This window comes from Python bivittatus, unplaced genomic scaffold (genome assembly GCF_059951505.1).
Source record: "Python bivittatus isolate LINGU-HERP-01145 unplaced genomic scaffold, Pbiv_v1 ctg000340_np1212, whole genome shotgun sequence".
Classification (NCBI taxonomy): Eukaryota; Metazoa; Chordata; class Lepidosauria; order Squamata; family Pythonidae; genus Python; species Python bivittatus.
In genome coordinates, this window is record NW_028277056.1 from 19,664,767 (window position 1) to 19,676,548 (window position 11,782).

Sequence of the window (11,782 nt, forward strand, 5' to 3'; positions counted from 1 at the left end):
ATATATTTTGAGCACTCTTGGTAGGCTTACAATTCATCTTTTTTCACTAATTGTATTTAAGCCATGGGAGCCAGTTTGGTGTAGTGGTTAAAGGCACTGAGCTAGAAAGGATACTGTGAGTTCTAGTTCTGATTTAGGCACAAAGCCAGCTGGGTGACTTTGTGCCAGTCACTCTCGCAGCCTCAGGAAGAAGAAGGCAGTGGCAGACCACTTCCAAAAGTGTTGCCAAGAAAACTGGGAACTTGTCCAGGCAGTTTCCAGAAGTCCAGACTGACTTGAACGTGCATGCATGTGCACACATAAAAGTAAGCCATACAATTAAAGTGCTATACAGATAAACTCTCTCTCTCTCTCCCCCCAATCTTGGAGCTTACACCTACTATTGTTGATAAGCACAAATTAAAATATTGGGATTTGTATGGTGCCTATATGGTGCACTCTTCTATAATCCATCATAGTATCATGGCCAACATCTTTCTCAACAGATTGCATATGCGCCAGTGAAAAAAATGGTACAGTATATGGGATCTGGAGAGAAAGTGGGCTGGAACCAAAAGGCATCTACAAATTATGTCTATCCTTTATGTTCCATGTTTTTTGCATCATCAGTATACAAATGAGCTGTGAAATGTATATATACATACTGGCTGGAGCATATGAAAAACAGGAGTTTACAGGATTTTTTAAAAAATGAGTGCATATGGATGACCTTTGGAGCAAAGTCCTTGTAAACATTACAAGGATTAGTTCCCCAACTCCCAGGTACCAACAAGAAGAACTGGAACATTAAGGTGTCTCACTTTTCGGAAATAGGTTTAGTTTTTAAGAACTCGTTTTATATTTCCAACAGAAGACCAGCCAAGCCAGCCAACAATTATTTGCTTTGGGACCGGGGGATTCTTCCCAGAAAGCTTTGCAGAAAGTTCTTAGCATATAACACTATTTCTTTACACGTTGAGATTCAGTTTACATGACTTCAGACTTCCATCTAAATGTAACCTGACGCAGAACTTATGTTCTTCCCCTCCATCCCCGTTTTCCTGGGTTTCTAACCGTATTGCTGAATTAAGGGCTCTTAGAAATTCGGGAGTTTGCGCCCTGGTTTGATCATCCTCCTTTGGCCACAACATTAAGTTACAGCTTAGGTAACTTTTGCCGCGGGAGGAGCCCTCCCCAATGCCCCCCAGATCGGGGGGCTAAAAGGCGGAGCCCTCCCCAATGCCCCCCAGATCGGGGGGCTAAAAGACCTCGCGTTCCCCGCTTCCGTCACCCCAGCGAGGGAAGCGCTGGAGGACCAGCCTTTCCCTCGACGTGTTGAACGATCCTGGCACCAGCAGCCGGGGGTGGGGGGTCATGCTGTGAGAAGCGGGGCGCTCTTCCAACTTTTCCTCCGCTCCCCCCACCCCGCCAGAGCCAGGAGGACACCGAGCGCTCGCCAGGCCAGCCCTTCTCACCGCTTCCACGCTCCGCATTCTGAGGCGCCCCTGCCATGCAGACGGCCAAGGTAAGGGCGCAGTGGGGACCCGTGACAGGGTCGCGGAGAACAGGGAAGAATCCACGCGACACCTTTGACCTCCCCGCGATGCGAGCTTCCCTCCTGGCTGCTCGGCGCCGGCGGGTTGGAGGCCGTTCGCTCCGGCCTGGATTTCTTGCAAACCTGTGCTGTTGCGCTTCTTCCCCGTTCGGCATCGCGGGGCAAGTGGGATGAGAGAGCCGAGGCGCGGCCCCGCTTTCGCCTCTGCTCGTCTGCCGCGAGCTTGAGTGGGAAATAAAGAATTGGTATCGGGTATAAAGCGAAGCACCAGGAGAGGCGCTCTCGGGGCTTTGGTGCGCGCAAAACGTCGGGCTGTTTTGAGCCAAGCCGAAGCGCGCTTTTGGGGAAATACGGGCTGAGGGCGCTGGGTAAAAGTTGCGGAGCTGCAGCCATTGGCCAGGCTGCCTGTGGGAAGCTTAGTAAGAGCTGTCTGCCTGCAGGTCCCCGCTGTGGTAAGAGAGCGGTAGTGCCTTTTCACGTCTAACCCGCCCGTCAGCAAGAGCGGCTGATCGCTGGCGCCTCAGGTGACACGCGTTTGTGCAAGCAGCTTTCGCGCCCTCTTGCAGCTGACCGTGCACACCGACAGTTCTTGAGTCAGTCTTAACCTCTGGCAACAGTGAGCAGTTTCAGCCAGAAACGGAGAGTTAGAAAAGAGCCATTAGGCCCTTGAATCAAACCATTGCACGGGACAGGAATCCATATAAATTAAACCACCTCTGTCAGATGGGGGTCCATCCTGTCCTGGACTCTGCAACATCAGGAGCCCACCACGTCTCTGGATCTTGGCTCCAAAGTCAAATTGCTCTGGCAGAAGAGTTGGAGGAGATAACAGATGCCATGTTGGGGAATTCAGGCTTAATCAAATAGTGTGCTCAGTCAGGGAAAAAACCCGAAATTGTTTTCCGCCAGTTTTCTTTTTCTGCATCTCAAATTCTGTAACCTTTGCGGGGGGATGAACCACTCTGTTTCTCCCCCAGCTCGAAATATCTTTTGTACTGTTTCATCTCCCGCTCATAACAGGGATGGATACTGGTTTCTCTCCTTTTGTGTCGGCTGGGTTTCCCCAGAATAGAGGCTGTCAAAGGAAGCAAACGCCCCATGCGGTCTCGATCCTGTGCAGACCGGCCTGAGGAGCTTCTGGAACAGCTGTATGGAAGACTCACAGCTGGCATGCTCAGTGCCTTCCATCACACCCTGCAGTTGGAGCCCCTGGAAAATGATCAGAACATCAGTTGTCCAGCGGGAGGCAGGCCAGCTACTGACAAGAAGTACCATCTCCCCATCAATCTCAACAGTGTCTCTCCTTGGTCCTACAGGTAATGTGATCTTCGTACCTTTCAAATTTTAAAGAAGGTTGTGTGCTCTCTTATTTCTCCTACCCAGAATCAGTGATGGCAAGTTTTGAAGTAAGAAGGAGGAAATCACACAAACAACCCATTGAAAGAGGGACAAGAGTAAAAAGCACTGCCTGAAGCTGTCTTTATCTCCCATCTGGTCCAAAACCAGGGGGTCTCAGGCTAGAAATGAGGCATGAGTAGAGCTACTCCAGCACTGCCCTTAGAACAAAAAGTAGGACAGCATTATGAAAGTTACATTTGCAACTGATCTTAGTCTTCTAACAGAAGAGCTAATATAGACAAGTCATGGATGAGCAAAGCAAGGAATTTATTACCTGTCCAGGTCACTCCCAAATATTTTTAGGAAGGTGTGTTAGCAAAATTTGAGGGTTTCTGACTCTCCCCAATTAGGATTCAGTCCGGCAGAAGATCAGACACGAAAACACCAGCTGAGATTTTAAAGTTTTATTGAAAGCAGGCCAATAGAGTCAGCTGGGGTCTCCCCTTAAGGCAGAGAAGAACCCCGATCACACCCAAAGAAGAAGATTTTATACATGTTTCTTACACAGAGATACAGCAATTAACAAATTGGCTAAAATTGGCATAAATTTGGGATCCTCATTATTGGGGGAAACTTATCTTCCCAATGACCTATTGGTTGCTAGTCAAAATTTGGGGCACGCCCTTTGATCTTCTGATATTTATTGTTTCATGGAATGCAGAGGTATTGCCAGAGCAGCTAAAGGGTGTTCTGAAGGCTATCAGATTGGGGTCACTTCCTCCCATATATTTATGGCCTTGACACTTAAGGAGACAGGATGTCTGCCCAATGTCTTTCAACAATAACAGAAATGAGAGAAATGTGTGAAGGTTCATGAACATTAGTTTCCTTGTCATCCCTTGGCTTCCAAATGTAAGGAAATAAAGATGAGAGAAACGGAGAGCCCTTTTTCATAAGGTTTCAGGTGCAGTTCTATATTTGCAAACATGTAAAATACAGTCCAGAACAAATGCTGGACTGTGTTACAGCTAAGATAGTGTCTAATTTTGAAAAGGTGAATTCTGGGAATAATAATAAAGTGTGAACAGCAGCCCTTGTGTTCTGTGTTCCCTGCATAGGAAATGCAAACGCTGCCTTTTAAAATGGTTACTAACAAACATTTGCTTTGTGGCTAGTCTTTTGCTTAGTTTAGCATCAAAAAGCTTTTCTCAGTGGTGGAATTTTAGAATTAAGTTCCTATACTTTGAATAGTGTTTAAAAGGAGCATAAATCGCATCCCTTTATACCGCAGAATGGTCTTCTATATGTCTGATCCTTCCTTCAGCTGTGCTGGCTGCAGTTTTGGGAATTATTGTCCCAACACATCCAAAAGGCATCAGAAAATTGACTTCACCATCCATCCCTTTACCATAAAGTTTGCTTGTTTCTGCAGCTCACTACGTCAGATCTATAGAGGCTTAGGCATTTTAATAAAATGTGTTAGTTGGAAAAGATGCTACCAGAATCCTTCTGATTTTTTGCCCAGATCACTAACATGGCTCGCCTCCTACAATGTCCATTGAGGATTAGTATCTTTCTTGTATGTACTAGACTATTCCTAAAGATACGGCCTTGAGGTCACTTTTCTCTTTCCTTCAGTGACCAGTAGTGGCCTTTCCCTGTTCTACACAGTAATTTGCTAAATCCCCAAAATGCAATTTCCTGGACTAGTTCAAATGTCTTTATTCTGTCCCCACTGAAACTTCCATAAGAATGATATTAACAAAAATAGCCCATAGTTACCATCCTTTAACTGCTGCAGGGCTGTCTCTGTTCCAGTTCAACAGGGACATGCATCAAATGTTCTATGGGCTATCCTTTTATTTAGCAAAAATATGCAAGTTCCAAATAAGTGCCACTTGTTCTGCTATGCTAATACTGTACAACATGTTTGTGAAAAACTGCATGCTTCTCCTATTAGTTCAGTTGCACGTATCAATTGTCCTACAATGTTATTCTGCTGCCTTTATTCCCTTTTGCTCCTTTACTGACTGATTTGCCTGCAACCCTTATAAGATCATCTCCAGATATAATTTGCTGGCTTGTTTAGATTCTGGGTTATTAAAAATTATGATGGTAAATAAATCCAGATCTAAACACTTTTCTCTGGATGATCCCCCAGTCTGATAGGTTGTCATTTATTACTCTCTTGGCTTATGGTCTTCCTGCCCATGTGGCTGCGTTGTTAGCATACTCAGTTGCAACATTTTACCAAAAGGATGCAAAGTTTCAATTAACATCCACATGAGCAGATCCAAGATTGACATAAGTCTTTGGATTTGTTGGCTCACTAGCAGGATGGCTTACTTCTATGTATGTACAGTTAGATGAACTTCAATACTATTTCAATTCTATGTCACTGATTTAAATAAACTCCAGATTTGTATTCCTGAATAATAAAGATGCATCACAAAACTTGCATGGGGTTACATGGTATAGTCCTTTCACTGGTGTTCCATTAAAAAGCATCCACAATAGAATTTTTTACTGAAATTGCATCATTGTGTTCCATGTTATTTTTAAATAGAAAGCTGGGCTAGAAGCTCTAAGGCAATGTTTCTCAACCTCGGCAACTTTAAGATGCATGGACTTCAACTCCCAGAATTCCCTAGCCAGCCAACACTGCCCTAAGGTGACCTTACAGTTTTTACCAGTTCCGTTCTCATGCTGATCGGTTGCAGCACTTAAAGATGTCATTCCCAAACATCATTCACAGAAATCTGTAACATGTAAAATCTTAGATGATTGATGGACAAAATACATCTGAAAAATATAGCTATGATAAGGTTTTCATCTCCTGAACTGGTAATTCTTCCTTAAATTGGTAACAGAACTGCATCCATGCTGCATAAAATGTGCCATGATCTTTATATATTAGAGCAGTGTTTCTCAACCTCAGCACTTTAAGATGCATGGACTTTGGCTAGCTGAGGAATTTTGGGAGCTGAAGTCTACACATCTTAAAGTTGTTGAGGTTGCGAAACACTGAACCGGAGTCTATAAATTATAACCAGTTTTTCCAGTGATCATCTGTTGAGCATGCTTGAGAATTCAATATCTTCCTGTTTTCCTTCTACTATTGGACTTTAATTGCCTAAAAACCAGAATGGTGGAGGTGCTTGTCTGTAAGGAAAGTTAACTTAGATGGCTTAGGTAAATAAGTCACATGATAGAAGAAAACAAAATACAGAGGAAAAAAATCAGAATTAAACTAGTTTATGTTTTAGGAGTGATAATGTACAACTATAAACAGTGCTTAAAGCTTACATGACGTTAAAGCTTATATAATGTTTTTCTTTCCTTGAGTATTTGTGTATGGTAAATTATTCATTTTTATTTTATTTTATTTTATTTTATTCATTCATTCATTCATTCATTCATTCATTCATTCATTGTATTTATATAGCTGCCCATCTCACAAAACATGGCGCTGGGTGGCGTACAATAAAAACAAACCATAGAATGAACACTATTAAAAAAATCCATTAGTATTTACTATTACCAGATTAGCAGAGAGGATTTAATATTATAGGCAATGCAGCCACCTCAATAGTTCACCATTACCTTGAGATCCCCAAGCCTGTTGACATAGCCATGTTTTAAGGGATTTCCAGAAGGATGTCAAGGATGGGGTCAGTCTCATCTTGGGGGGCAGGATGATGTTCCACAGGGCAGGGGTTGCAGCAGGAGAGGCCCATCTCCTGGGTCCTACCAGATGAAACCCACTGGTGGGACCCACAACATGCCTCTCTTGCTGGACCTGAGTTGTAGTTGTACCCAGTGGTAGTTGTAACTGGGTAGAGCCGATCCCTCAAATACATTTACTGTACATTATTTTATGTTTGTTTGAAAACGGACTAACGCAAACTATAAAAAATACATTATATTAAAGCTTCAAAAATGCAGTGTTAGCTTTAGGCATTACTCAGAGAATTTTAAAAGTGTTAAGGGATTTAGGATATTTAATTGAAGTTTTCTCCCTCCCTTTAATGTCTGTTAAGGGAAACAGTCAAATATTCTGAAATATTATTCCAGATTCGTGTTAACCAATGTTTTTGCAACTTCTATTCTGTAGTGACCGTTATTTTGCCCCTTCTGCATTCTTCCAGAAAAAATATTTTAAATTACTAATTCCAGACATCCTGTATAGCAACCAAATTGTAGAAGGCTTGTGCAAATTTCAGACTTGCATCATTATTAATGCACTTCCAATGTGGCAAAAATGTGTGTGGATTGAATCAGTTGTAATTGGAACAGCTACCGCAACTGCAGTGGGTGAGCCTCTTGGAACTCAGTCATGTTTGCCTTTAAGTAGAGCAGAGGATGCCGGGTGAAATCTAAATAGTAGTAACTTATCTTCAGCAAGCTCACATTATTCCAGATGATAGTCCAGTAGTTAGTTTACATATGTAGTTTTCTACATATAAGCATTCAGACTTCAAGAACTGCAGCTGTTTTCTTCTTTTGGCTTGATAACAGCATGATAATGTAAAGAACATCTCAACCTTTTGCTGTACTCTTTTCCATTCAAGCAAACCCAAGAAGTGGGGAGCCCAGGAGCAGTGGGTAGGTGGGGGATTGGAACAGAATGTCCAAAATGAGTCTTTATTCTTTTCCTTTGGCACAGAATCTCCTACGATTCTACCAGGTATCCTAAGTACATTCCTGAAGCCTACTGCCTTTGTAAGGGCTGTCTTACCGGTGATTATGGAGAAGAAAATCTCCATTTTCGAAGTACGCCAGTGTTTATGCCGACTGTCATCTTGCGCCGGACCACATCCTGCACGGGCGGCCGCTACGTTTACACGGAGGATTACGTCTCTGTTCCTGTGGGCTGCACCTGTGTACCAGAACACGAAAAAGAAGCAGGACAAGCAAATTCCAGCACAGAAAAACAAGCAGTAAAATTGCTGGGGAATCATAATAATGACAAGCCAACATCCAAATGAAGGATGGAAAGGAGGCCAGAAACAAAGGATGTTTTGGTTCATAACTTCCTGTTTCAGAGAACTGTAATGGCCAGATGCAGCAGATGTGTTCATATCAGTTAATTTCACAGAGCTTGGGGCCAATTGATATCAAATTGTACTTCCTTCAAAAACATTGGAGTTTGCAGATTACAACTCATTTATGTTGAAGCAGGATGCCTTTCTCATTGTAACTGGAGATGTGACAGATAGATCCTGGAGAGTTCCAATAATGCTGGGGGACACTTGGGTCATACCATATCAAGATATTTAAAAGTACTAGATAATTGTTCCATTGTCCAGTGCTTTGCTATGCACTCAAGATATGTTGAGCAGGGATGCATCAATTTGTGTGTACAATAAAACCTTGGTTTAATCGACACACAAAATCCATTAAAAATAAAAGCTTGGTTTAATGGACACACAAATCCAAAATTGTATCCATTGGCTTTGGATGCAGTGGACAAACTTTTCATTTGAATTGTTAATCCATTAAATCAAATTTTTATTGAAAATTATGCTATTCACATCAGTTACATAACACATGTGACATACATTGATGCAATGACATAAATTCAGATTTAATGAACATTCAAATTTAACAGATGCACCCTCCCCCTCAATGGTCTGTTAAATCAAGATTTTATTGCATTTTTCCTACATCTTTACTGAATACAAGTGAGGGCCATAAGAATAATATAAATTAATAACTAAAACATTTTTCAAAGAATGCTGAAAAATCAGCTGTGAATCTGGAGCTGATTTTTTAAAAAGTGTAACTAGCTTTACACTTGGTTGACTTGGTTTATAGAACCTTGGGTTCTGGACCAGAAGCAGTTGAAGTGTATTGTGTCAAAAGCACTAGAATTACAACATTAAAACTGGTTAAAAACTATTGCATCATTAAATACGCTGATAGCCACAAATTTAGATGCTTTTAAAAAAGGGACTGAATAAATGTATAGAGAATAGATCTATCAGTGGCTACTAATCTTGGTTGCTTATTACCTCTAGCAGAAATATCCTAAATTGGGGGGAGGGGGGGTTCCAGATTATGCAAACATTAAGTACTTTTAGCGGATGTTTACAGAATAAATAACTGTTGTTTAAAACATTCAGGTTTGGGTTTTACTTTAAAGTTTGGGTTTAAGTCCTAAATTTGGCACATGCTAGCCATAGCTTGGGGTCTACAGAGCAGATTTTGCCATCAACCCTATAAGAGATGACCTCAACCGGGCAGCCTTCAGCTACATTGCACTAGCTGGCAAAGTCCTGAAGGGCACCAGGTTGGAGGAAGCTGCCTGTGAGATACGTTGCTTTTCATACCGTTGTGAAAAGCAAAACATTGTCTGGTTTATGACCCCCTTCAGAAGTGTGGAAATGTGCCAATTGCCTCTCTAAACTATTTTAACTTCTGGCAGGAGCTTTGGGAATAAATAAAATGAACATCCCATAGATAAAATGAAATCAAACTGCATGGACAGTTCAAAGAAAGGCAGATGAATGTGTCTTGGCGTTCCTTACTCAAAGGAGAAAAACTGCCAAATTCAAGGAAAATGTGAGCCAAACTCTTGAATAGCAAAAGTTCTCTGAATTGTTTACGCACAAGGCATCTGCCAATGCCTCTTGCAACACTAAGATACAGGAAAAACTGCTTAGCCCTGCTTACAGGAGTAACTGATCTGGAGCTCCTTTTTAATCAGCTGCAAATGCTATACTAAACAAGCATTCCTCAAGTTGATTTCTTTTCCAAATTATTCATTGGTGACCAGTCCTCAGAGTTTTTTCCAAAGCAAATAGAAGTGGGGTTTTATTACTGGAATGGACAATTTGAAAGCATTTATCTGTCTGGAACAGCTACAAGGTAGGAGGGTGACCAAGGTGAGGAAGAAGAGCAAACTGCCTGACAAATTGGTGATTAAATCTACATTTGATTGTTATTTGGGTCTCGCTCCCAAAGAGGGACTGGATTCCTATTTCCACCATAATTTTTTTTCTCTCTCTCTCTCCCTTTATAAAGAAATGGCATAGTGAAATGTGGCCATTTTGTTACCATTTGTCCAGGTTTGGGAATGAGGATTAAAGGTCTGAAGAGAACTATTAGCATCTCAAGGCCTTCGGGATTTCATTTATACCTTTATTTTTTGGCAAAAGAAGAAAAAACATATGTGTTGCCAAATTTTTGCTGTGGAATTTTTTCCTTCAAACGATCAGCTTGTTTGAAGGCTGCCAGCATAGGGTGACAAGGGACCAAAGAATCAGAAGCAGATTTCAAGCAATGCGTTTTTTTTCAACTGATATTGACAAAATGGATCATTATTGATTTAATTAGATTTAGATACTGCCCAACTTCAAGGTGATTATGAATGATGTGGTAAGGTGGCTGGATAAAGAAAAGCCTGGAAATTAATTCTTGGAAAGAATAATGGAAAGAGCAGGATTTGTTTATCTCAACAGAAAGAAAACTGAAGAGAAAGGATCACTGTCTTCTGAAAGGCTGTCATTCAGAGATTAAGTAGGTTTATTCTATGCTGCTCCAAAAGACAGGAAGATCTAGAATGAATAGTTTGTTCACTTTTTTATTTCTTCTGTACCACATTCTAGCATGATTTCTGGAGGTTTCCACAAAAATAAGAACAATTAAAATTCTTATGATTACTCCAAAGCTCTATTAATCGAACTCTGTTTTGATCATCTATCTCAGTGATTTTTGAACTTAGCAACTTTAAGATATGTGGACTTCAGCTTCAACCCATGCTGGCTGGGGAATTCTGGGAACTGAGGTCCACACATCTTAATGTTCCCAATGTTGAGAAATACTGGTCTATCTGAAAGATAGGATTTTCTGGGGGAGGCTGTTCGAGAGGAGAGGGGCCACAACAGAGAAAGGTTGTCTCTGGGGGCACAACACCATCCTTGCAAATAGAATTGAAGCATCCCTTCCTGGAAGAACCAAATTGGTTGAACCAGTTCTACTTGAAGGACACAGTCCTAGAGATTCTTAGTAGCCAAGTCACGAAGAACTTTATTGGTTAAAACCGTAGTTTGAATTGTACCTGGAAGCCTATCAATAACCAACAAAAGTCCTAAATCACACAGCTAAAATTTGGCAGGGAATTTCAGCAGTGCAGTTTCATCACCATTTTTCAGAGATTTGGGAGTGTGGGTAAAGAGCGGGGTGAAAGTGTTTACCTCCTGGAGGGCCCCTGCTCCTATTCCCATCACGCTTAAAAGAATGAAAAATATGCTGCCAAAATTTGGCTGTCTTCGCCATGAGATTTTGTTAACATAGTCTTGGGGTGGTAAGAGACTGGCCACAGCAAGAGCATTCACAAAGTCATATGGCAGCCATGACCACATAATTGAAGCGCCCCATTTTTTCTTTAAGCACATCCTGTGACAGCGACTGCTGTCTTCAACTTCTTGACGCTCCCTGCAGATGACCCTGGGCCACAGGTTGCCCGTACCAGCTTTGGGCATAGACAGACTGTGCAAACCTGTCAATGACCATTTAGTCAATAAAAATGGTTTAACAAATCCACGGCTTAGTGAAAAATCCGAACACAGTCATTGTGGCTTGTAAATCATGCTAAGTGGTGTAACACCCTGCATAAACAGAGCCACTTGTGGGTTATTCAATACATAGTGATTAAATAAACTCTAGCTTGGTGCAATGTGTGAAGCATATAAATCTTTCCAAATAAATAAATAAATAAACCCCATCCGGAAAATCAAGGATTCATATCCCTCATGACAAGCTGCACCTGTCAAAATCCTCTCTTCTTCATAACAAGGAGGATACCGGAGCCCAAGATAAAAAAAAAAAAAATCCTACCTTGATTCCAAGGACTGGAAGATGCCGCTGTGCAGACACACAGCTCTGTAATACCAGCCAGGAAAGAGC

At 41.7% G+C, this 11,782-nt stretch overlaps 1 protein-coding gene across 2 annotated transcripts; it reads left to right on the forward strand.

Annotated features, from left to right (window-relative positions):
* The first annotated feature begins 1,311 nt into the window (after positions 1-1,311).
* Positions 1,312-9,308, forward strand: IL17D (interleukin 17D). Of its 2 annotated transcripts, none has more exons than XM_088140669.1 (3): positions 1,312-1,504; positions 2,602-2,850; positions 7,539-9,308. In XM_088140669.1, the coding sequence occupies exons 2-3, from the start codon at positions 2,633-2,635 to the stop codon at positions 7,858-7,860; spliced, it is 540 nt and encodes a 179-aa protein (XP_087996795.1). In that variant the 5' UTR covers positions 1,312-1,504; positions 2,602-2,632; the 3' UTR covers positions 7,861-9,308. The 2 variants fall into 2 exon arrangements, with proteins under 2 accessions (XP_087996795.1, XP_025025435.1); XM_025169667.2 differs by having other exon boundaries at positions 1,366-1,504; positions 2,555-2,850.
* The last annotated feature ends 2,474 nt before the right edge of the window (positions 9,309-11,782 follow it).

Coding starts and splice junctions, on each gene's coding strand:
- IL17D (XM_025169667.2), top strand. Junction 2,851..7,538: donor GTCTCTCCTTGGTCCTACAG/GTAATGTGATCT, acceptor CCTTTGGCACAG/AATCTCCTACGATTCTACCA.